At 39.2% G+C, this 22210-nt stretch overlaps 1 protein-coding gene across 1 annotated transcript; it reads left to right on the top strand.

Moving 5' to 3' along the window:
* Window positions 1–3204: 3204 nt before the first annotated feature.
* On the top strand, window positions 3205–18393 carry LOC123512327 (sorting and assembly machinery component 50 homolog). Its single transcript, XM_045268667.1, is given in 12 exon segments — window positions 3205–3341; window positions 3927–3983; window positions 8117–8218; window positions 8828–8919; window positions 8921–8942; window positions 10282–10493; window positions 11340–11445; window positions 12769–12951; window positions 13808–13894; window positions 15677–15838; window positions 16319–16445; window positions 16696–18393. Coding segments are annotated over 12 exon segments (1359 nt in total). The 5' UTR covers window positions 3205–3320; the 3' UTR covers window positions 16884–18393.
* Window positions 18394–22210: the final 3817 nt, after the last annotated feature.

The raw sequence follows: 22210 nt of genomic DNA, 5'->3' as shown, positions 1-22210 counted from the left end.
TGAGCTCTGAGCTCGCTCCGTAATGGGGAAGACTGGCAGCAGACGACCGAGGTGAATTACACACACACACACACACACACACACACACACACACACAGTCCCATGGTACAATAACTTTTATTGTACCATGCACAGTCCTATCCTATCAGTCAGTACCAACTCTCCGTAGGGTAGGGGCTGGCTGGTAACCAGCAGACGAACGTAGTGGCGATTGAATGACAGGGCAGTGAAGCTGATATTAGGCACCCCGATACACACACACACACACACACAGGCGCGCGCGGGGCAACGCTGCTGCTAAAAGAGCAAGGTTGTGAATGGGTCAGAGGATGAGAGGAACTCAGTGTGGAGACTAGGTGAGAATGAGATGTAACAGACAGATGAATACAAGTACCTGGGGATGTGGATGAGTCCGGTTGGCTGCGTGAAGACAAAGAATGAGAAGATAAGCATGGTGAGTCAGTGGGTAGGTCGGCTAGGAAGCGCAGCAAGGATGAGAGCGAGTAAATATGACGTGCTGCGAGAAGTTTGGAAGAGCGTGGTTGTTCCGAGCATCATGTATGGTATGGATGTGATTGCATGGAATGAAAGTGAACTAGAAAAGTTAGAAATAGGGCAGAATAGAGTTGCAAGAATGGCACTTAATGCACCTAGATATGCAGCAGTAGAGGCTCTTAGGGGAGACATGGGTTGGAGCACTTTTAGAGAAAGGTATGTAAAAGCGACCCTACGGTATAAGGCTAGGTTAGAGCGAATGAATGATGCTAGAATAGTGAGAAAAGTGTTTCTGTGGAATGTCAGGAGTAGCAAGTGGGGGAAAAAGTGTGTCAGGATGGTGGTGAAGAGTGGTCTAATAGCTAGTTGGGCTTTTCAGCAGGTAGAAGGAAGGCACTTAGAGAAGGACTGGAGTATGATAGTTAGAAATGGAGAGGGTAGAGAATGGGGTGTAAGGAAGTGGAGGAGTGAGATAGACAGAGTAGTGAAAGGTGTGGGACTGAGTGACTGGAGGAATAGGATTGAGCAAAAGAGTACCTTGGAATGGTATAGAGAGAAAGAGGCCCCAATGTATGAAAAGTGGTATGATGGAAGCCTGGGTGGGGACCTTCTCTTCCGAGCTAGGGCACAGTGCATGGATGTGAATGCAAGGAATTATAGATGGTCTGAGTCCCGCAGCAAAGTGTGCCAGATGTGTGACATGGGGGAGGATGAGACGGTGGAGCATGTGGTGGTGGAGTGTGTGAAGTATGCCAGAGACAGGTATGAGATGATGCAAGTGGTGCTGAGGGAGCTGGGGCATGACAGAGTGGAGATGACAGGAAGGGAATGGATGGTGGTGCTGCTGGGACTCTGTGGGGAGACAAATGGAAGGATGATTGAGGCTGTAAAAGAGTTCCTGGAGAGAATGTGGCGTGCTAGATGCAGGAACTATATAGTGGTGTGAAAGATGGTGATTGCCCTCTGTTGTTTGTTTTTTTTTTTTTTATTTTCCCTACAGGCGCTGCCGATACAAAGGCCTGACTCAGAAATTCTGCGTCACCTGTAGCATCAAGATCAAGATCAAGACATATCTGCTGGCCCCATTCTAAATCATATGTTTTCCATCCAATATGTATAACTAGTAAAGGTATTTTGCTCGAGTGAATGCTTGTGCATGTGCTTGTATGCATGTCAGTTTGAAAGTATGGAAAACACACACACACACACACACACAGAGGGCAGGCATTGAAGCGTGTAGCAGTGCAGTGTTAACACCACACCGGACCATAACACATCATGATATCGTCTACACCAGACACTTCTCGCTACCGCCGCTGACCCACCGCCGCCGCTAACCTCGGCCCATCGCCAAGGCTCCTGCCGAGGCTACGGCAAGAACGTTATTTATCGATGTTTCCGTGTGTTTCTAGGTGTTTTCAAGATTCTGGGTGTAGGAGGAGGTGGAAGTGGTTGTGGTGGAAGGAAGAGGTGGTGTATGAGGGCGAAGGAGGAGAAGTTACCGTACAAAGGTGTAAAGAAACATCTCGGCGCCAAAGTAGATTCTTTTCTGTTTTATTAATGGAGTTGGCATTGTTTTGATATTTGATTGATCATTAGCAAAGTTTTAGCGCATAATAAAATCAAGAAATATGACTCAAGTAATAACATCCAATAACATTTTAATCTAACTTCGTATTTTCATTTTTTATAATGTCTAGATATGAAAACAAAAATTTCTATATGGCAAAAAAAAATCTTTATTTAGCTGGAAAGTAAAAATTTTTCTTATTTGGAAAATATAATACAATTTAGACTGGCTACGTTTTGCATCTCGACATTTTGGTGTTTTTGTGGCGCCGTTGGTGAAAGTTACACACCGTTTCTTGGACTTCTCTCTGATAACACTGGACCTGATTGTGTTTTTATAATTTGGGTCTTTGTTAAATATTTTCATACGTCAGAAAATGTAGTGCATTCCAGTCTGGGCGTCTTCTTTCTTCTCTCGATTTTCAAAATTGTGTATGTTACGTAAAAACACAGACACACGTCCTCAGTCCTCACTGCTTCCCTCCCGCTCTGCACACCAATGTTTGGCTCAACTCCCTGTGTTTCCAGACTCAGAGACTGAACCAAAGCCTGCATTACTCACAGAAATATATAAATAACACCCATAACTCTTAAAGAAGACGATGCTATAACCCCGTTCATTGAGCCCAGCCGCCCACCGCCCGCCGTGACGGCATGGAGACATTCCCTCGTCAGTATTTCAATGTTTAAAGTGCGTTCCGAGGATTTTCAGCCGTTTTCCACTTGAAATGTTGGTGTTTCAGTAATAGAGGGAAGAAATATGAAATGGGGGGTGTGAGGGAGTGTACACTGTATAGTATAAAGTACATTAGCCACCCACAACGTAAACAGTTAGCTGGCTTTGTCGTGCACTATTCTCATCTCTTTCCATGGCACGTATAGCTCTGGGAGTCTGGGTCACTTAATGTGGAAGGTGTTCTCAGCCTTCACACAGTCCAATACATTCACTGCAGCATAAATAAGAAAGGGCACGGTAACACACACACACACACACACACACACACACACCTCTGACCAAGGGAAAAAAAAAAGACGATGAATATACTTACTTTTAACCCTTTTACTTGATAATCTGAAATTAACCCTCAAGGAAAAATATGAACGTAATTTATATAATCTACATAATAGTACATAGCAATACTGAGTCGGAAGGCTTGGTAGTTCTGGCACCACTCAAACTCATCTCGGGAGGGTTGGCAGCACTGGGCGGCCGGTCAACACATCACAACACAGTAAACATTTCATGCACCACCACAATGGGAACTGTCCACGCCAAAGTAAGCCTATTTATCGTATTTCAAGCATTTAGGCTTATCAGATAACGCTGTAGGCATTCACTGGGAGGGTGAAATGACCTAAATATTGACGTGATAGAGAGAAATTGGCGTTTTTTATTCATTCTTGTTTCCTTTCGACCGTCTCATTTGTAAACATTACCTAGATTTTTGCTTAATTTGTTGTGTTAGTCTTTGTTATTCACCAAATACATTCACTGGAGTGTCTAGTGGCCTGGCACGTTCACTAGGGCTTGGCTGTTCAGTGTGTGTTGGTATTCATCGGGTGTTTTCACTGCAAAGTTGTTATTCATTGCTTGTTTTTCACTGCTGGGGTTTATTCAGTGGATATATTCACTGTTTACACACACACACACACTCTCTCTCTCTCTCTCTCTCTCTCTCTCTCTCTCTCTCTCTCTCTCTCTCTGTGATAGGATAGTTGGCAGGTTTGTAAGTTTAGTAATGTAGTCTTAGATGTCTTACACACACACACACACACACACACACACACACACACACACACACACACACACACTTTCATTTGCAGTCTCTCTCTCTCACCCACACTCTCTCTCTCCCTGACAGAGTCCCGAGTCAGATGAGAGCAGTGTTGGTGTCAAGATGGACCTGCAGGCTCTCAAGGTAGGCTGTGTGTTGAATATCTACTGTGCCAACCTGTCTGTCTGTCTGTGCTAACTTGCCTGTCTGTCTGTCTCTGTGTTAACTTGTCTGTCTGTCTGTCTGTCTTCTATCTTGTGTCTCTTTATTTAGGACAGGTCTTCCTCTTTATTGTGTGTGTGTGTGTCTGTTTATTCTATTTCTCTCTGTTTCTTTGTGTTTTTATTTAATTTCTGTCTCTGTCTGTCTGTCTGTTTGCCTTTCTTTATCTTGTGTGTGTCAGTTTGTTTATCTCTATTTATGTGTTTGTATTTCATTTCTGTCTATCTGTTTGCCTGTTTGCCTGTGTTGTTTGTGTATGTCTGTTTCTCTGTATCTCAAGTTTGTCTGCATGTCTGTCTGTGTCTTCCCCATGACTGTCTGTGTGTCTGTCTTATTTCTGTCTGTCTGTCTGTCCTCAAGAAATTTATTAGTATGGCTACAGCATAAGAGGTTTTTTCATTGTAATTACTAACTAGTGTGTGTGTGTTGAGAGAGAGAGAGAGAGAGAGAGAGCATTCGAACATTCCTAAACCTCAATTACAAACTATCAATATAAAGAAAACAACAACAATCGCTCCTAAATAACTTTGTACACTTGAACCACTGATAAATAACAAAAATATACTTAAAAAAAACATCAAACTTAACTTTTCTCAGGATAGACAGACCAGGAATGAGAGAAAAGATCTAAACACACAAAAAAACAAAAATAAATAGACAGATACACAAAATGAATAGATAAGAACACTCAAATTTGAAAATCCTAGTTAATGTAGATGAATAAGGAGGGAGAAGAATGAAAGAACAGAGGAAAGATGGATGACTGAGTTGGAAAGAATATATTGAAGTAAAAGTAAAGAGAGAAAGAGAAGAAGAGAAAGTGTTAAGATGAAAGAGAGAAGGAGTACAGTAAGATAGAATATATTAAGGTGAGAGAGAGAGAGAGAGAGAAAGAGAGAGAGAGAGAGAGAGAGAGAGAGAGAGAGAGGAGGAGAGTGAAATAGTAGAAAAGATGAAAAATATAAGAGAAAAGGGATAAAGTAAGAAAGAATTGGTGAGAGAGAGAGAGAGAGAGAGAGAGAGAGAGAGAGTATTAGAGTAAGCCAGAAGATATTGAGATGAAAGAGAGAGGTAGAAAAAAGACAAGATGAAAGAGAAAAAGGAGTAAAGTAAGAAAGAATAGGAGTGAGAGAGAGAGAGAGAGAGAGAGAGAGGGGGGGGGAGTGAGTAATAGTTAAGGCCACTGAATACTGCCTTACTCCTTCCAGCGTGAGGAGAGGGAGAGAAAGAGAAAGCTAAGGAGTGTGAGGGAGAGGCTGGCTTATCTGAGAAGGAAGGCCATGCAAGTGAAATTAAAGAAGATTAAGGTGGGTGGGGGTATACATGTGTGTGTGTGTGTGTGTGTGTGTGTGTGTGTGTGTGTAAGGTTGTAATGTTCTATTTTTTAATCTTTTTTTTGTTATTTTTAGTTTTTTTTATGTAAGAGGTGAAAATTGGTGTGTGGGAGGTATACATTTGTGTGTGTGTGTGTGTGTGTGTGTGTGTGTTATGTCACATCTTTAATATTATCACTTTTCATGTTGAGGAATTAAAGTTTGTGTATTTGTATAGTTGAGCATATTAGTAGGAGAATATTTTTATTTATTTATTTATTTATTTGGTTATTTTCTTTGCTATACAAGGGTTAGGTTAATGAGAGCAAGGTGTGAACAGGGGTTAGTGTAGGTGCTCGGATTATGCAAGCAAGATAGAGACTCATTGAAATATAATGTAGGTTCTCTTTTGCTGTGGCCATGAAAATACTGTTCAATTTTACCTCACAAACTTAACCAAATATTTCCCTTTTATTTCATTGTGTTTTCATGTTAATTTTACCACAGCAAGAGCCAAATTAACCCAACTTTCACTTACTTACCATGTTTCTGTCAATATTGTATCCTTAAAAATACTAACAACTTTTCCTTACAAACTTAGCCAAACATTTCCCTTACATATCCTTGTTTTCATGTTAATTTTACCACAGCAAGAGCCAAATTAACCTAACTTTCACTTACTTACCATGTTTCTGTCAATATTGTACCCTTGAAAATACCAACAATTTTTCCGTACAAACTTAACTAAACATTTCCCTTACATATCCTTCTTTTCTCATCCCTATTTCACTTTAAAAATAAACACAAACTTAACTTGACTTTCTCCTTATTTACTATGTTTTCAGCAATATTATACCCTTGAAAATATCCCAAAAGTTTCTGTCACAAACTTAACCAAACACTTATCTTTTATTTCATTACTTTCTCTTCTATATTTCACCCCAGGAACATGCAAAAATTAACTTAACTTTCTTTTTATTTACTCAGCATCTTTTACCTACAAACCTAACCAAACATTCTTCTTTATTTTCCTACTTTCTGATCTATATATCACTTCAAAATACACTCAAACTTCACTAACTTTCTTCTTATCTACTAATCATTATTACTTATCCCTCTGGAAATAGCCATCACTTTTACCTACAAACTTAACTTAATATTTCTCTTAGTTTTGTTGCTTTCTTTTCACCCCAAGAACATGCAAACTCAACCTAACCTAAGTCTCTCCATATCTACTAAAGTTCCTGTCAACATTATACCCTTGAAAATACCTCAAAAGTTTCTCTCACAAACTTAACCTAATACTATTTCTCTTAATTCATTGCTCTCTCGTCTATATTTCACCCCAAGAACATGCAAAACTTAGCCTAACTTTCTCCTTATGTACTAAAGTTTCCGTCAATATTATACCCTTGAAAATAACCACAACTTTCTCTCACAGACTTAACCAAACACTTCTCCTTATTTCATTGCTTTCTCTTCTATATTAATTTCACTTCAAAAAGCACTCAAACTTAACTTAACTTTCTCCTTATGTACTAAAGTTTCCGTCAATATTATATCCTTGAAAATAACCACAACTCTCTCACAAACTTAACCAAACACTTTTCCTTATTTCGTTTGTTTTCATCTATATTTCACTTAAAAAAACACCAAAACTTAAGCTAATTTTCTCCCTTATTCACCACGTTCCTGTCACCATTATACCCTTGAAAATACCCCACAACATTCTCTCACAAACTTAACCTAACATTTCCCTCTTATTTAATTTCTTTCTCATCTATATTTTACCCAAAGAACATCAAAATTAACCTAACTTCCTCCTTGTGTACTGAAGTTTCTGTCAATATTATACCCTTGAAAATAGCCAAACCTTTTTATCTACAAATTTAACCTAATATTTCCTTCTATTGTATTGCTCTCTCATTTATATATCACTTGTAAAATAAACCCAAACTTAACCTATCTTTCTCCTCATTCACTTGTTTTTCGGCAATATTGTACCCTTGAAAATACTCCAAAAACTTTCTCTAACAAACTTAACCTAATTCTTCTGTCATATTTTATTGCTTTCTCATTCATATTTCTCCCCAAGAACATCAAAATTAACCTAACTATTCTCTATTTACCATGCTTCCATCAATATGAAATACTTAACCAAACATTTCCCTCTCATTTCAATCCTTTCTCATCTTTACATCACTTCAAAACACCAAACTTAACTTTCTCCATATCTACCAAAGTTTCTGTCAATATTACACCCTTGAAAAATACCCACAACTTTCTCTCACAAACTCACCCAAGCACTTCCCTCTTATTTTAATCCTTTCTTATCTATATTTCACTTAAAAAATACCCAAAATAACCTAACTTCTTCCATATCTACTAAAGTTTCTGTCAATATGAAAATTACCCACTTTCACAAACTTAACCAAACACTTCTCACAAACTTACCCGAAGCACTTCCCTCTTATTTCAATCCTTCCTCATCTTTACTTTTTATTTTTATACCATGTGGGCTTTTCAATGGGAATTTTTGGGCTAAAGGGGATAATTTTTGGGGTACCTCCTATCTCAAAGCCCACCCGCTAGGAAACCGTTGCCCCGAGTGAGGAAGCCCAACCTACACTCGGACCGTGGACAGGATTCAAACCCATATACTTGGAGACCCCTTGGACCCCAAAACATGCATGGTTCCACTGCACCACAGCACCAAAACTTAGGCTAACTTTCTCTTGGCAGGCTCGGGTGCAGAGGGTCCACGTGGATGGGCTGGGCAGGACCAAGGATGACATAGTAATTAGCACTGTCAGGGATGTCTTCACTGCCCAGGATTTCCAGACGGTAGGTGGTGGTGGTGGTGGTGTGTGGTTAGGGAGTGTTATTTTCCTTGTTGTTGTATTATATGATATTGTTCTGTTGTTTTGATTGTTTTGAGGTGAAATGTTGAGTGTTGAGTTTTTGTTTTGATAGATTTTGTGACGTTTTAATTTTCCTTTTTTTCTCTTTGTTGGTTTTAAGGTTCAGTTTTTTATTTTGTTTTGTTTTGTTTTATTTGGAAATTTGTGATAAGTTGTTTGTATGCTTAGTACCAGTAATTGTAGCAGTAGTAGTAGTTGTTGTTATTGTTGTAGTAGTAGTATTTATTGAAGAAAAATACTGTAATTTTACCTGTAGCAGTATTATTATTAGTAGTAGTAGTAGTAGCAGTAGTAGTAGTAGTGGTAGTAGTAGTAGTAGTAGTAGTAGTAGTATTAGCAGCAGCAGCAGCAGCAGCAATAATATAACACCATTAAAAAGAGAAGCAAGTAGTAGTAGTAGTAGTAGTAGTAGTAGTAATAGCAGCAGTAATAACACAACTACACCATGAAAAAAAGAACCAGAAATAAAAGAAAATCACACACACACACATATAAACCACCACCACCACCACAACCTTCCGTTCTCCTGCAGGTGATAATGAAAATACATGAAGCGCGAACACGGCTGTCTAACCTGGGGTGTTTCAAGGACGTTGGGGTGTTCATTGACACATACAAGGGACCCGGCGCTAGAGGACGGCATTGAGGTGAGTGACTGCTGAGAATGATAATAATTGTTTTGAAGTGAAATTTGAGTGCTGATGTGTTGAGGTGGCGGAAAACTGTTTTCTTTTTTCTTTTTATTGCTTTGAAGTGAAATGTTTGTGTTGATGTGTTTAGATGGCAGAAAACTGTCATTTTTTTTCTTGTTTTGAAGTGATATATGAATGTTGATGTGTTGAGATGGCAGAAAACTGTCTTTTTTTTCCTTTTTATTGCTTTGAAGTGAAATGTTTGATTGTTGATGTGTTTAGATGACAGAAAACTTTTTTTTTTTTTTTTTTAGTGGTATATGAGTGTTGATGTGTTGAGAAGATGGAAAACAGTTTGTCATTTATTTTTTTCATTGTTTTGAAGTGAAGATGTGTTTAGATGGTGAAAAACAGTTTGTCATTTATTTTCTTTTTCTTGTTTTGAAGTGAAATGTTTGAATGTTGATGTGTTTAGATGGCAGAAAACTGTTTTGTCATTTCATTGATTTTTTTCTTGTTTTGAAATGATGTATGAATGTTGCTGTGTTTAGATGGCAGAAAACAGTTTGTCATTTATTTTCTTTTTGTTGTTTTGAAGTGAAATGCTCAAGTGTTGATATGTTTAGATAATGGAAACAGTGTAAGTCATTTTTCTTTTTGATGTTTTGAAGTGAAGTGTTTGAGTGTTGATGTGTTTTGCTGGTGTTTGATGTGTTTTGCTGATGTGAAATTGTGAGTATTTTTTTTATTTATTTATTTATTTTATTTATTTATCTTTTTTCCTCACCTAAACTCACCTAACACAACTTCACCTCACCTCAAACCTACCTCACCTCACCAAACATCACCAAAACAAACATAACTTCACCACCACACACTCACCACTCTTGACCTAACCTCACCTCACCTCATGTAACCTCACCAGAAACTTACCTCACCTCACCAAACATGTCACCAAAGCAAACCTAACCTAACATCACCACACCTCATCTTACCACACCTCACCTCCCTCACCTCACCTCTCTCACCCATCACCTCACGTAACATCACCCAAAATTTACCTAACCTAACCTAACCAAATCTCACCAAAGCAAACTTAACATAACTTAACATCACCACACACTCATCTCACCTCACTTCACTTCACTTCACATCACATATCACCACTACAAACTTACCTAACCTAACCAAACATCACCAAAACAAACATGACATAACATAACATCACCACACACTCATCTCACTTCACCTCTCCTTACCTCACCACACCTAACATCACTACAAACTTACCTAACCTAACTTAACATTACCTCTCCTCACCACACCTTGCCGCATCTCACCCGATGACCCCCAGGTAACATTTGAGGTGCGGGAAACGAACCTAATGGGGGCCAAGATCAACACCAGCGTGGGGAACAATGAAGGCTCTGTGGCAACTGGTGGTGTGCTGCGGAATGTGTTTGGCCGCGGCGAGGAGGCCAGCTGTGAATATTCCCACGGCACCAAGCGAACATCATCCTTCCATACCACCTTCACCAAGCCCTTCCATAATGAAGCAAGCACCGTGTGAGTGTCTGTGTGTGTGTGTGTGTGTGTGTTAATATAAGAGAGTGAAATCTGTTTTTTTCTTTTTTCTTTCTTTTTCTATCTTTTTTTTTAAAGTAAGATGGGAAATTGCCTTTTTTTCCTTTTTCTTTTTATTTACTTTTTCCTTATTTTTTTTCTTTTCTTTTTAATGTAAGGGAGGAAATTGTCTTTTTTCCCATTTTTCTTCCTCTTTTTCTTTCATTTTCTTTGCATATTTCTTCTTTCTTTGTGTGTGTGTGTTTTGGGGGGTGATTTTCCTTTTCTTCTTTTCTTTTTCTTCCTTTTTCTTTCCATGTGTGTGTGTTTTGAGGTGTTTTCCTTTCTTTTCTTTCTTTTCTCTTTCTCTCTTTTTTTTGTGTTTGTTGAGTTTGTGTGTTTGTAAATGTGTTTTTAATTTTTTTTGTGTATTTTTCCTTTCTTTTTTTTTTCTTTTCTCTCTTCCTCTCTTTTTTGTGTTTGTGAATGTGTTTTTTATTTTATTTTTTGGTGTGTGTGTGTGTGTGTGTGTGTATTTATTTATTCTTTTTTTTTATATTTTAGTTATTTATTCAGTTTTTATTGTTGTGCTAAAAGATCATGTCTTACTTCTTTTTTTTCTCCTCCTCCTCCTCCTCCTCCTCCTCCTCCTCCTCCTCCTCCTCCTCCTCCTCCTCCTCCTCCTCCTACTTCCCTCTTATCACCTTTCTTCCATCCTTCTCCTCTCTAACACCTTTCTTCCTTGTCCTCCTCCTCCTCCTCTTCATCCTTCCATAATCACCTTTTCTCCTCCTCTTCTTCTAACTATCTCTCCGCCTCCTCCTCCTCCTCCTGCTTCTCCTCCTGCAGTCTGAGCAGCAGTGTGTACCAGCAGGCGTCTGAGTCTCCCTGGTCCGGGTACAAGGAGTTGGACCGAGGTATTCTTCTCTCCCTCGCCTTCAATTCTGCCCCACAAGTGAGTTTTGTTTATCCTGCGTTTCTTTTTTGTTTTTCATATTTTTGGTTTTCCGATTTGGTTTTCCTTTCATCAATAACACCAAACTCAACATTCCCTATTAATATTTTAGAGGTTGTTTTTATTTTTCATTTCTTTCAACACCATAGTATCATTTCCCTCCTCTCAACACCATAACATTTTTATTTATTTATTTATTTTTTCATTTCCATAAACAACAAACATCACAATTCTTGGCTTTTTCTTGTCTTTTTTTTTTTTTCTCTTATTTTTGTTCCTGCAACACCAAACATATCTATTTCTTCTTTCCTCCATTCCTTCTATTTATTCCTCTTTCTCTTCTCATTTTTCTTGACCTAATTTTTTTTTTCTATATATTTATTCTTTTTCTTCATTTTTCCCATTTCATTTTCTTCCTTCCTTTTTCTTCCTTTGTTTTCCTTTCAATTTTTCTCACCTTGATTCTTTTTTCTTCTCTTTCCTGTATTTATTTTTTTTTCTTTTTCTCTCCCAATTCTTTTTCTCTTTGGTAATATTTTTTTTCTTTTAATTTTTCCCATCCCAATTTCTTTTCTTCCCTTCCTTGCATTTATTTTTTTTCCTTCATTTTCTCCCACTCTAATTATTATTTTTTCCTTTCATCTCTTCCCTGTTTATTCTTTCTTTTCCCTGTATTTTTTCCTCTCTTCCCTGTTTTTTCCTCTTTTCCTGTTTTTTCTTTTTTCCTCTCTTTTTTTTTTTTTTCCTCTCCCCTCTTCCCTGTTTTTTTCCTCTTCTCTTCCATTTTTATTCCATTTTTCTTGTCAGTTTTTCCCTTCTAATTCTTTTCTTCTCTTCCCTGTATTTATTCCTCTTTTCCTTTAATTTTCCTCACAACACTAAACATCACCAAATTCTTCCCTTCCCTTCTCTCTGTTATTCCTCTTTCTTCATTTTTCCCCCCACCTTAATTCTTTTTTCTTCTTTTCCATGTATTTTTCTTATTTTCCTGTTCATATTTTTGCATCCCATTTTTTCTTCTCTTTCCTGTATTCATTCCTTTTTTTTCCTCATTTTTCCTGTTTACCACCTATGCCATACCACATTTAACCCCTTCAATACTGAGACACATTTGTACCTTGATTTCTGGGTACAATTATACAATTTATCTGCATTAGGAAGGATCTATGGAGGTCAGAAGATTAATGGCCACAGTCTTCACTATTTTAATCCCAACATATGTTTCTGAAGCTGTAGAAAATCACCAAAGCAGAATGAATATGAAAGTGCGTCCTGGTACTGAGGAGATTAATTAGTTTTTTCCTTTTCATTTCCCCACACCAGGTGCAACAAAAGCTGGTGTTGGATGGAGTGTGGCGTCACCTGTCCTGCCTCTCCCGGACCACAGCCTTTGCAGTGAGGGAACAAGCTGGCCACTCCCTCAAATCCTCCCTTAGACATGAACTAAAGGTGGACAGAAGAGATGACTTGGTGTTTCCTTCAGATGGTGTTGCTTTCACTATTAAGGTAAGGCTGTGTTGTGGTGATGGTGGTGTTGTCAGTGTTAAGGTAAAGGTTGTTTGTTGTCTTGTGGTGTTGTGGGAGAAAAGATTTGGTGTTCCAGGTGGTGTTGCTTTAAGGTTTTTATTATTTATTGTGGTGGTGGTGGTGTGGTGGTTGGTGTTTTCACTGGTAAGGTAAAGTGGTGGTGTTGTGGTGTGGTGTGGTGGTGGTTTTAGTGGTGAGATGATGTGAAGTTGTTTTCACTATTAAGGTAAAGTGGTGTTGTGGTGTTTTGCTTATGGTGTGCTAATGGTGTTGTGTGGAGTAATGGTGGTGATATGATGTGGTGTTTTTGCTGGTGGTGATTTGATGGTGTTGTGGTGTTTTTGCTGATGGTGATGTAATGGTGTTGTGGTGTTTTTGCTGCTAGCGATATTGAGTTTTTTTTTCTGATGGTGATGATGGTGTGGTGTTTCTGCTGATGGTGATGTTGTAATGGTGTTGTGGTATGGTGATGGTGTGATGTTTTGTTCTGATGCTAGTGGTGTTGTAGTGTTTTTGATAATGGATGTGGTGTTGTGGTATTTTTGATAATGGATCTGTGGTGTGATGGTGTTGTGATATTGGTGATGGGTGTGGTGTGATGGTGTTGTGGTATTGGTGATGGGTGTGGTGTGATGGTGTTGTGGTATTGGTGATGGGTGTGGTGTGATGGTGTTTTTTTGGGTGATGGGCGTAGTGTAATGGTGTTGTGGTATTGGTGATGCGTGTGGTGTGATGGTGTTGTGGTATTGGTGAGGTGATGGGTGGTGTGTGAATGGTGTGGTGTGTGTCAGTTCCCCTCACACACCCCAGAGTACTCAAGTTTCCCTCTCTGCAGAATGAGTTGGCTGGGCTTGGCGGCGACATTGGTTTCCTCAAGAACGAGTTGGATTTGCAAGTGAATGTACCTCTGCCTGGGGACATGGTAAGACCTCCTCCTCCTCCTCCTCCTCCTCCTCTTTTCTTCTTCTTCTTCTTCTTCTTCTTCTTCTTCTCCTTCTCCTTCTCCTCCTCCTCCTCCTCCTCCTCCTCCTCCTCCTCCTCCCTCCTCCTCCTCTCTGGGTGTAGGAATGATGGTAGTAGTTGTTGTAGTAGTGTTCATGGTGGTAATGGTGGTGGTGGTGGTAGTAGTGTTGTTGTAATTTGTTGTTCCTACCTGATTACTAACACACACACACACACACACAAAAAAAAAAAAAATAAATAAATAAAATAATGAATAAATGAATAAGTAAAAGAAAATGAATATAAATGAAATAGAATAAAATAGATAAATAAATAATAAATGAATCTCATTAAGAAACATTTAAACAAGCTATAGTGAAAGTAAACAAGATTTCCAAGAGTGCATGCATCCACACACACATTGACCCCTAACCCCACACACACACCCCTAACCCCACACACACACATTGACCCCTAACCCCACACACACACACATTGACCCCTAACCCCACACACAAGACACATTGACCCCTAACCCCACACACAAGACACATTGAAAATCCCACTACACTCTTTCAAAACAAGTAACGGAACACCTCACAATGAAAACACAGCCAAGCACTAACCAACCCAACTTCACCTAACCTAACCCAACAAAATAATAAATAGATAATGATAAGTAAATAAATAAATGAATAAATAAAATAATAAGAAAGAAATAAGAGAAGTAAAATGAAATAATAATAATGATAATAATAAAACCTATCTTAGCCTTACCTAACCTAACCTAACATAATGTAATCCTGCTCACAAAACACATCTAAAAAACCACAATACCTTTAAAAATCACCAGTCAAACTCCCCCACAATCAAAACAAATATAAGCACTAAACAAACCAAACCTACCCTACCCTATCCTATCCCTACCCTACCCTACCCTACCCTACCCTACCCTACACTCAAAACACATCCAAAAATCCACAATCTCCTTTCAAAACAACTAACTTAACATCCCACAATTAAAACAAACTAAACAAGTAACCTAACAGAACTTAAACTAACTTAACCAAACCCTATACAAAATACATCCAAAAATTCACAATCTCCTTTCAAAACAACTAACTTAACATCCCACAATTAAAACAAACCAAACAAGTAACCTAACTGAACTTAAACTAACTTAACCAAACCCTACACAAAATACATCCAAAAATCCACAATCTCCTTTCAAAACAACTAACTTAACATCCCACAATTAAAACAAACTAAACAAGTAACCTAACAGAACTTAAACTAACTGAACCAAACTTAACCTAATTTACACAAAACATCCCAAAAAAACAGTGTACACTTTCAAAAACAACTGCAAGTAACTTAACATCCCACAATCAACCTACCTGAACTTAAACTAGCTTAACCAAACATAACCTAATTTACACAAAACACATCCCCAAAAGACAGTGTAGCCTTTCAAAAACAACTGCAAGTAACTTAACATCCCACAATCAACCTACCTGAACTTAAACTAGCTTAACCAAACATAACCTAATTCACACAAAACACATCCCCAAAAAACAGTGTAGCCTTTCAAAACTAGTCAAACACCCCACAATCAAAGCAAATATAAGCACTGAACAACAAACCTAGTCTAACCCAAACCAACCCTACACAAAAAACCTTTATACCCTTTTAAAACAACTAACTTACACCCTACAATCAAAACACAACCAAGCACTATTCCTATTCACATTCCTATCCACAGGTGATCCAGGGCAGCCTTTTAGCCGGCCACCTGCTGCCTCTGCGGAACAACAAGACACACTGCATCACTGACCGGTTCCTCCTGGGTGGACCAATGAACTTAAGGGGCTTTGAAATGTGCGGTGTGGGTCCCCATAGTGACGGCTGTTCCCTGGGGGCTGACGTGAGTGTGTGGGAGAGGTATAGGGTGGAAGTGTGTATGGGAGAGGTGTAGGATGGTAGGGTAGTGTGTGGGAGAGGTATGAGGTGAGAGTGCGTGTGGGAGAGATTGGTATGAGACAGAAATGGTAGATAGAAATAGGTAGTAGAGAGAGATTGAGAGAGAGAGAGAGAGAGAGAGAGAGAGAGAGAGAGAGAGAGAGAGAGAGAGAGAAATAAGGGTAAGTAGAGAGAATTATAGATAGAGAGAAATAAAAACAGTAGAGAGGAAGACAAGCATAAATAGAGAGAAAGAGAAAGAGACAAAAAATACATATAGAAACACAAGAATAGAAAAAAAGAGAAAAGATAAAAATGGAGAGATAGAAATAGAAAAACATATGCAAACACACAAACATACACAGAAAGAAGAAAGAAACACCTATTAAACATTCTCTCTCTCTCTCTCTCTCTCTCTCTCTCTCTCTCTCTCACACACACACAGATGTACTGGGCGGCGGCTCTGCATACTTATTCTCCCCTTCCGCTGCTGGGACGTGGTGGTTCCATTAGCGATAAATTCCGTCTTCACGCCTTCGTCAACACCGGAAATATTGGAGATTTTGTCTTAAGTGAGTGTTACCTTTGTTGTTGTTGTTGTTGTTGTTATTGCTGTTGTTGTTTGTTTGTTTGAGAGAGGTAGTGAAAAAGTCAAAAGTAAGGTTGAAAAAGAAAGGTTAGAATTGTAGTAGTAGTAGTAGTAGCAGTAGCAGTAGCAGTATTAGTAATAACAACATCATCCTTCCCTCCCAATGTTCATCACCACCACCACCACCACCACCATCACCACCACCACTAACAAACCAATTCCCTCCTCCACAGCTGACGACTACAAACAGAATATTCGGACACTTCTACGTGAGGTTCGCCTGTCGTACGGGGCGGGGCTGGCCATGAGTCTAGGAGGCTTTGCGCGGGTTGAACTGAACTATTGCGTGCCTCTTTTGGTGCAGCGCGGCGACAGACCCAGCCAGGGACTCCAGTTTGGTGTGGCTGCCAGCTTCCTATGAGGTTCTTTCTTGACTCGAGAGATCCTTGGCTCCCTTCATTTGATTCTTTTCTCCCTTGTCTTTCCTCTAATTACCTTCTGTCTCCTTTCCTTTTTTCTGTCTTCCTTTTGTCATCCATTCTGTGTCTTTTCTTTCAATTCATAGTCTCTGCCAGCTTCCTATGAGGTTCTTTCTTCACTAGAGATTCTTGGCTCCCTTCATTTGATTCTTTTCTCCCTTGTCTTTCCTCTAATTACCTTCTGTCTCCTTTCCTTTTTTCTGTCTTCCTTTTTTCATCCATTCTGTGTCTTTTCTTTCAATACATAGTCTCTGCCAGCTTTCTTTGATCTTTATTTCACTGTAGAGATTCCTTGGTTCCTTCATTTGGTCTGTATCTCCTTGTCTTTTCTCTATTTACTTCCTGTCTTCCTTTTTGTTTCATTCATTCTGTGTCCTTTCTTTCAATTGTCTCTGCCAGCTTCCTATGATGTTCTTCTTCACTAGAGATCCTTAGGTCCCTTCATTTGGTCCTTCATGTTCTTGTCTCTCCTCTGTTTTATCTTCTATCTCCCTTTTTTCACTCATTGTCTCCCTTATTTCTTGCCTTGTCTTTAAATTTCTAGTCCCTGCCAGCTTCCTATTATGTCCTTACTTCACTCTGGAGATCCTTGGTTCCTTCATTTGGTCCTTCTCTCCTTGTCTTTCCTCTATTTATCTCCTGTCTTTCTATTTTTCATTCATTGTGTCCTTTCTTTCAGTTCTGAGTCTCTTTTAGCTTCCTATGATGTTCTTAACTTTAGAGGTCCTAGTTCTTGTCATTTGGTTCTCTTCTTCCTTGTTTTTCCTCTATTTATTGCCTGTCTTCCTTTTTTTTTCACTCATTGTCACCTTCCTCTTTTCTTGTCATGTTTTCCTTCAAATTCTAGTTTCTGCCAGCTTCCTATAATGTCCTCTCTTCACTATAGAGGTCCCTGGCTTCATTTGTTTCCTCCTCCCTCGCCCCTTCTTTCCTTTTTCTAACTCATGTTTCTCTCGTATTCCTGTCTTCTTTCATTCCTTTCCTCTCACTCGTTTTTCATTCCTTTCTCTTTTCTTGCCTCTCTCCTTCATTTTCAGTAATCTCATTTTTTTTTCTCTCTGCATCGTTATCATTCTTTTCTTCAGTTCTTGTCCTTCATTATCTTCATCAATTTCCTCCTTTCTTCCTATCTCTATTTCTATTGTCTCTGTAGGATGGATAGAAAGAGTGGATAGATTGAGTGGAGAGGTGGTAAAGTTATGAAGTAGATACCTTGAGTTGCTCTTAGTGAAAGTGGGAGACTTGGTGAAGCAGGAAAGGTGGAAAAGAGATTAGGAGGGATGGAGGAAAGATTAGGAAGAGTGGAAGACAAGGTAAGAGAGGAAAGGAGGAGGAAGGGTGGAGGAAAAATTAAGAAAAGTTAGGAAAGGTGGGGAAAGGTAAGGCTGGCAGCTGCTTCCATTTACTTATGCAAGACTTGTACAGTGTAAAAATACAGTCATATATAATTTTGCTATACTTTTATTTATCCATGTGTGTGTGTGTGTGTGTGTGTGTGTGTGTGTGTGTGTGTGTGTGTGTGTGTGTGTGTGTGTGTGTGTGTGTAATTCACCACAATTGCCTCCTGGTCACCCAACCAGCCTTTTCCTTTTGAAGCAAGCTCAGAGCTCATAGACTGATCTTTGGGTAGGACAGACCACACCACACCACACACACCGAGACAGTGAGGCCACAACCCATCGAGTCACAACCTATGTCTATTTACTGCTAAGTGAACAGGGGCTACACGTTAAGAGGCTTGCCCATTTGCCTCATCGCTGCTGCAACTCGAACCCAGGCCCTCTCGGTTGTGAGCTGAGTGTGCTAACCACTACACTACATGGTGTGTGTGTGTATTTATGTGTGTTTTGTGGTGTGGGGATGGTTTTGTTGTATATTGGGTGTATATAGAGACCTTTGGGAGTGCTTTGAGGTGTTGTATGGCATTTTGAAGGTGTTTTGGAATAATTTAGAGTTGTAAGTGGTTTGGGTGTGTTTTGTGATGTGGGGGTGGTTTTGTTGTATATCAGGTCGCTTCAGGTGTATCTTGTGAACTTTGAATGTGCATTTAGTGTATCTTTGCATGTGTTTTGAGGTGTTTGGTGTGTGTTTTTAGTGTATTTGGGTGTTTTAGGAGGAAAAGAAATTTCAATTAGTTTTGTGGCTATTAATTTTTCTTTATTTATCTATTTCATTTCATTAACTTATATCATTCTCATCCTTTATTCTAGTCTTCCTCCTCCTCCTACTCTTCTCCTTCCTTCAATTCTCCTCTTCATTCTTTTATCCACCTTCTCTTCCTCCTCATCTAATTCTTATCTTCCTCCTATATTCCCCACCTCCTCCTTCATCTTCCTAAATCAAACACTCTTCTTTCTTTCATCATCTTTCTCCTCACTCTTCCTTTTCTCCTCTTTTCTCTCTCTTCTTTAATTCTTCTCTTCCTTATATACCATATTTCCATCCTCCTCTTCCTTAAATTCTCTTCCATTCTCTCCTTTCACATGTTACCTCCTCACTTCTCCCTCACAGACCTTCCTCCTTCTTTCCTCCACCACACCAAAACACTCAACCACACTTACTGCTCCACAAACAATTAATTATTTACCAGTATCACAATTTGTTTTCCTCTACAACTCATTTTTTCCTCTGTATCTCACTCCACATGTTATCTCCACACTTCTCCTCCCTCATAGACATTCCTCCATCTTTCCTCCACCCCTCCACCAAATCACAACATCCTACCGACCTTAAAACCTAATAAAAAATTGACCTTGGTCCAATCATCCCATATATAATTTCATCCCCTATAGAATATATACATAGAATACACCATACGCAACCTACCATACATAAAAGGTGATTGATACATACATACTCATCCATATCTGACCTTCCCTTCCTTCATTATTTAGGTATATATATGGCCCCTATGTGTGTGTGTGTGTGTGTGTGTATGTACATAGTTGATCTGGTTTTTGTTTTATTTCAGTGCTGATAAAAATGGTTGATAGTGAAGAAAACTATTATCATTTTACTTTATTATCTATAAATCTTTATTTTATTTTTTTACGACACCCCCACACACACTCACACATCGCGGACACCATCAACACTTTACCACCACCATGTGCACCACCACTAGTATCACTATTCTACGTCACTTCAGCCTTCATCACACCAAAACCTACACTAACAAACACACACACACTGCCCACACCACCCACCATCACAGGTACCACCGCTGCCACAACCATCACCATTCTCCCTCACTTAAGCCTTCATCACACCAAAACCTGCTAATGACAATCGTACCTGAATATCTGATAGCAAAATATAGTCATGTGGCTCCATTTAGTGACACCAGTGGCGGGAAAACAATGCAAAGGGTACCAAATATTGGCTAAACACAGCCTGAAGCAGAGCTGGGGAACCTGACAGCAAGCCCCGCCCACCTGATGATGTCACAGAGGCGAGCGGGAAAGCGCCAGGTGGGCTGGTGACGGTTGGTAATTTACGTACGTAACGGAACTCATTTCAAAATCGACTTGTAGAAGAAATGAAGCTAGATCCGAATGCTTGATATATTATGACCTGATAAGTAATTATTAAATATTTACAATATCAAAACATCTCCAGTCTAATTTATTTTAAAGAATTGTGTAAATTAAGTATATTATAAATTATAAAAACATTTTCACTTATAGAACTCTTAGAACGTCCATCCATTTAGACTTTATACTTCCTTGAAAAATATTAGACAATATAATCCCTCTTCTCAAGCATCAAACAGTTTGCTAGAACAAGAAGTGAGAGAATGAACACTATTCATCTAAATCAAAACCATTGAAATCTGAACCCTTCAAAAACTCTTGTAGGATTCAGCTATTTTCACCTGGTGAGTATTTTAACACATTCTACAGAGTATGAGCTATCTTTTAAGACATTCTACAGCGAGCCAGACCGTGAATGAAAAATGTAAGCAAACAAAATAAAAATATAAAACTTACGTTAAAGTTGACTGAACACTATTTCAAAGTTCACATATTTCACTCAATAGGTTGATTTCACACTAACAGATCACAGGCTATTCTTTGATACCATAAAAGCCCAGTTATAGCTTGAAATAAAGGTTTTCCAAATGGCGAAGTGGAAATTTTGACCGTTATGGCAGCTCATACTCACTCTTTAAAGCACCTCTAAACGCCATACTTACCGAACACAGGTACGGGATACACTTCAAAAGCGACGGAATGATCACAGAAACCCGGCCTAAAAACATAATACAGACACGTACTGGAGTTAGGAAAAGATAGGAAAACGTATTTGAACACGGGGGTGGGCGGAGCCACGAAACGTCGAAGCAGTAGGCCCTACCCTCCCGTCGACCTGCCACCACTTTGTTGCTAGCTGCTTGATGATGCTTAATTCAGCTTGGTGTACGAATATATGCTGCTGGGAATATACAATCACCGAGAGAGAGAGAGAGAGAGAGAGAGAGAGAGAGATTAACACAGGAGGTTGGCTGTGGTCGGCGGACAGGCGGTGCGGGTCAGCTCGGGTCGTGAAGTTCATGGTCACTTGTGAACAGGATCGGGACGGTGTGTAATTATGTATATAATATTAATATATTTGTATATAATATTTCAGTTTATTTGAATGGCAGCTTACAGAGTCAGCTTAAACTTCTACATATTACCTTATTCATAGACTTATATACTAACATTTATTCATTCTCCACAAACCCCATAGTACGTGGTATCTGACTGACATTCCCCATCACCGCGCTGCTAGATAGCGCCAGACGAGACCTTATTAAAATTCCGAACACCTTCACTAACACCTGATATGATATTGGAAAACATCATGTACATATACAGAATAAGAAATATGTTGGGGATGGATCTGTTGTGTATCGGGTCACTTCAGTGTATCTAGTGAACTTTGAGTGTGTATATGGGGGGGCGGTATTTTGAGGTGTCACATGACGTTTTGAGTGTGCTTTGGGGATAATTCTGGGTGTTTCAAGTGGTTTGGTTGTGTGTTTGGGAGGTTTCTTTGCATTTCGTGGTGTGTGGATGGCTTTGTTGTATATCACTGTTTCACTGTTTCACTGTTTGATCTGGTGCAGTCTCTGACGAGACAGCCAGACGTTACCCTACGGAACGAGCTCAGAGCTCATTATTTCCGATCTTCGGATAGGTCTGAGACCAGGCACACACCACACCATATCGGGTGTATCCAGTAAGCTTTGGGTGTGTTAAAGGGTACTTTGAGGTGTTGCCTAGTG

Source organism: Portunus trituberculatus, chromosome 4 (assembly GCF_017591435.1).
Source record: "Portunus trituberculatus isolate SZX2019 chromosome 4, ASM1759143v1, whole genome shotgun sequence".
In the NCBI taxonomy this organism is placed as follows: domain Eukaryota; kingdom Metazoa; phylum Arthropoda; class Malacostraca; order Decapoda; family Portunidae; genus Portunus; species Portunus trituberculatus.
Note: the sequence above shows the minus strand (reverse complement) of the source record. Positions and strands in the feature narration are given on the sequence as shown.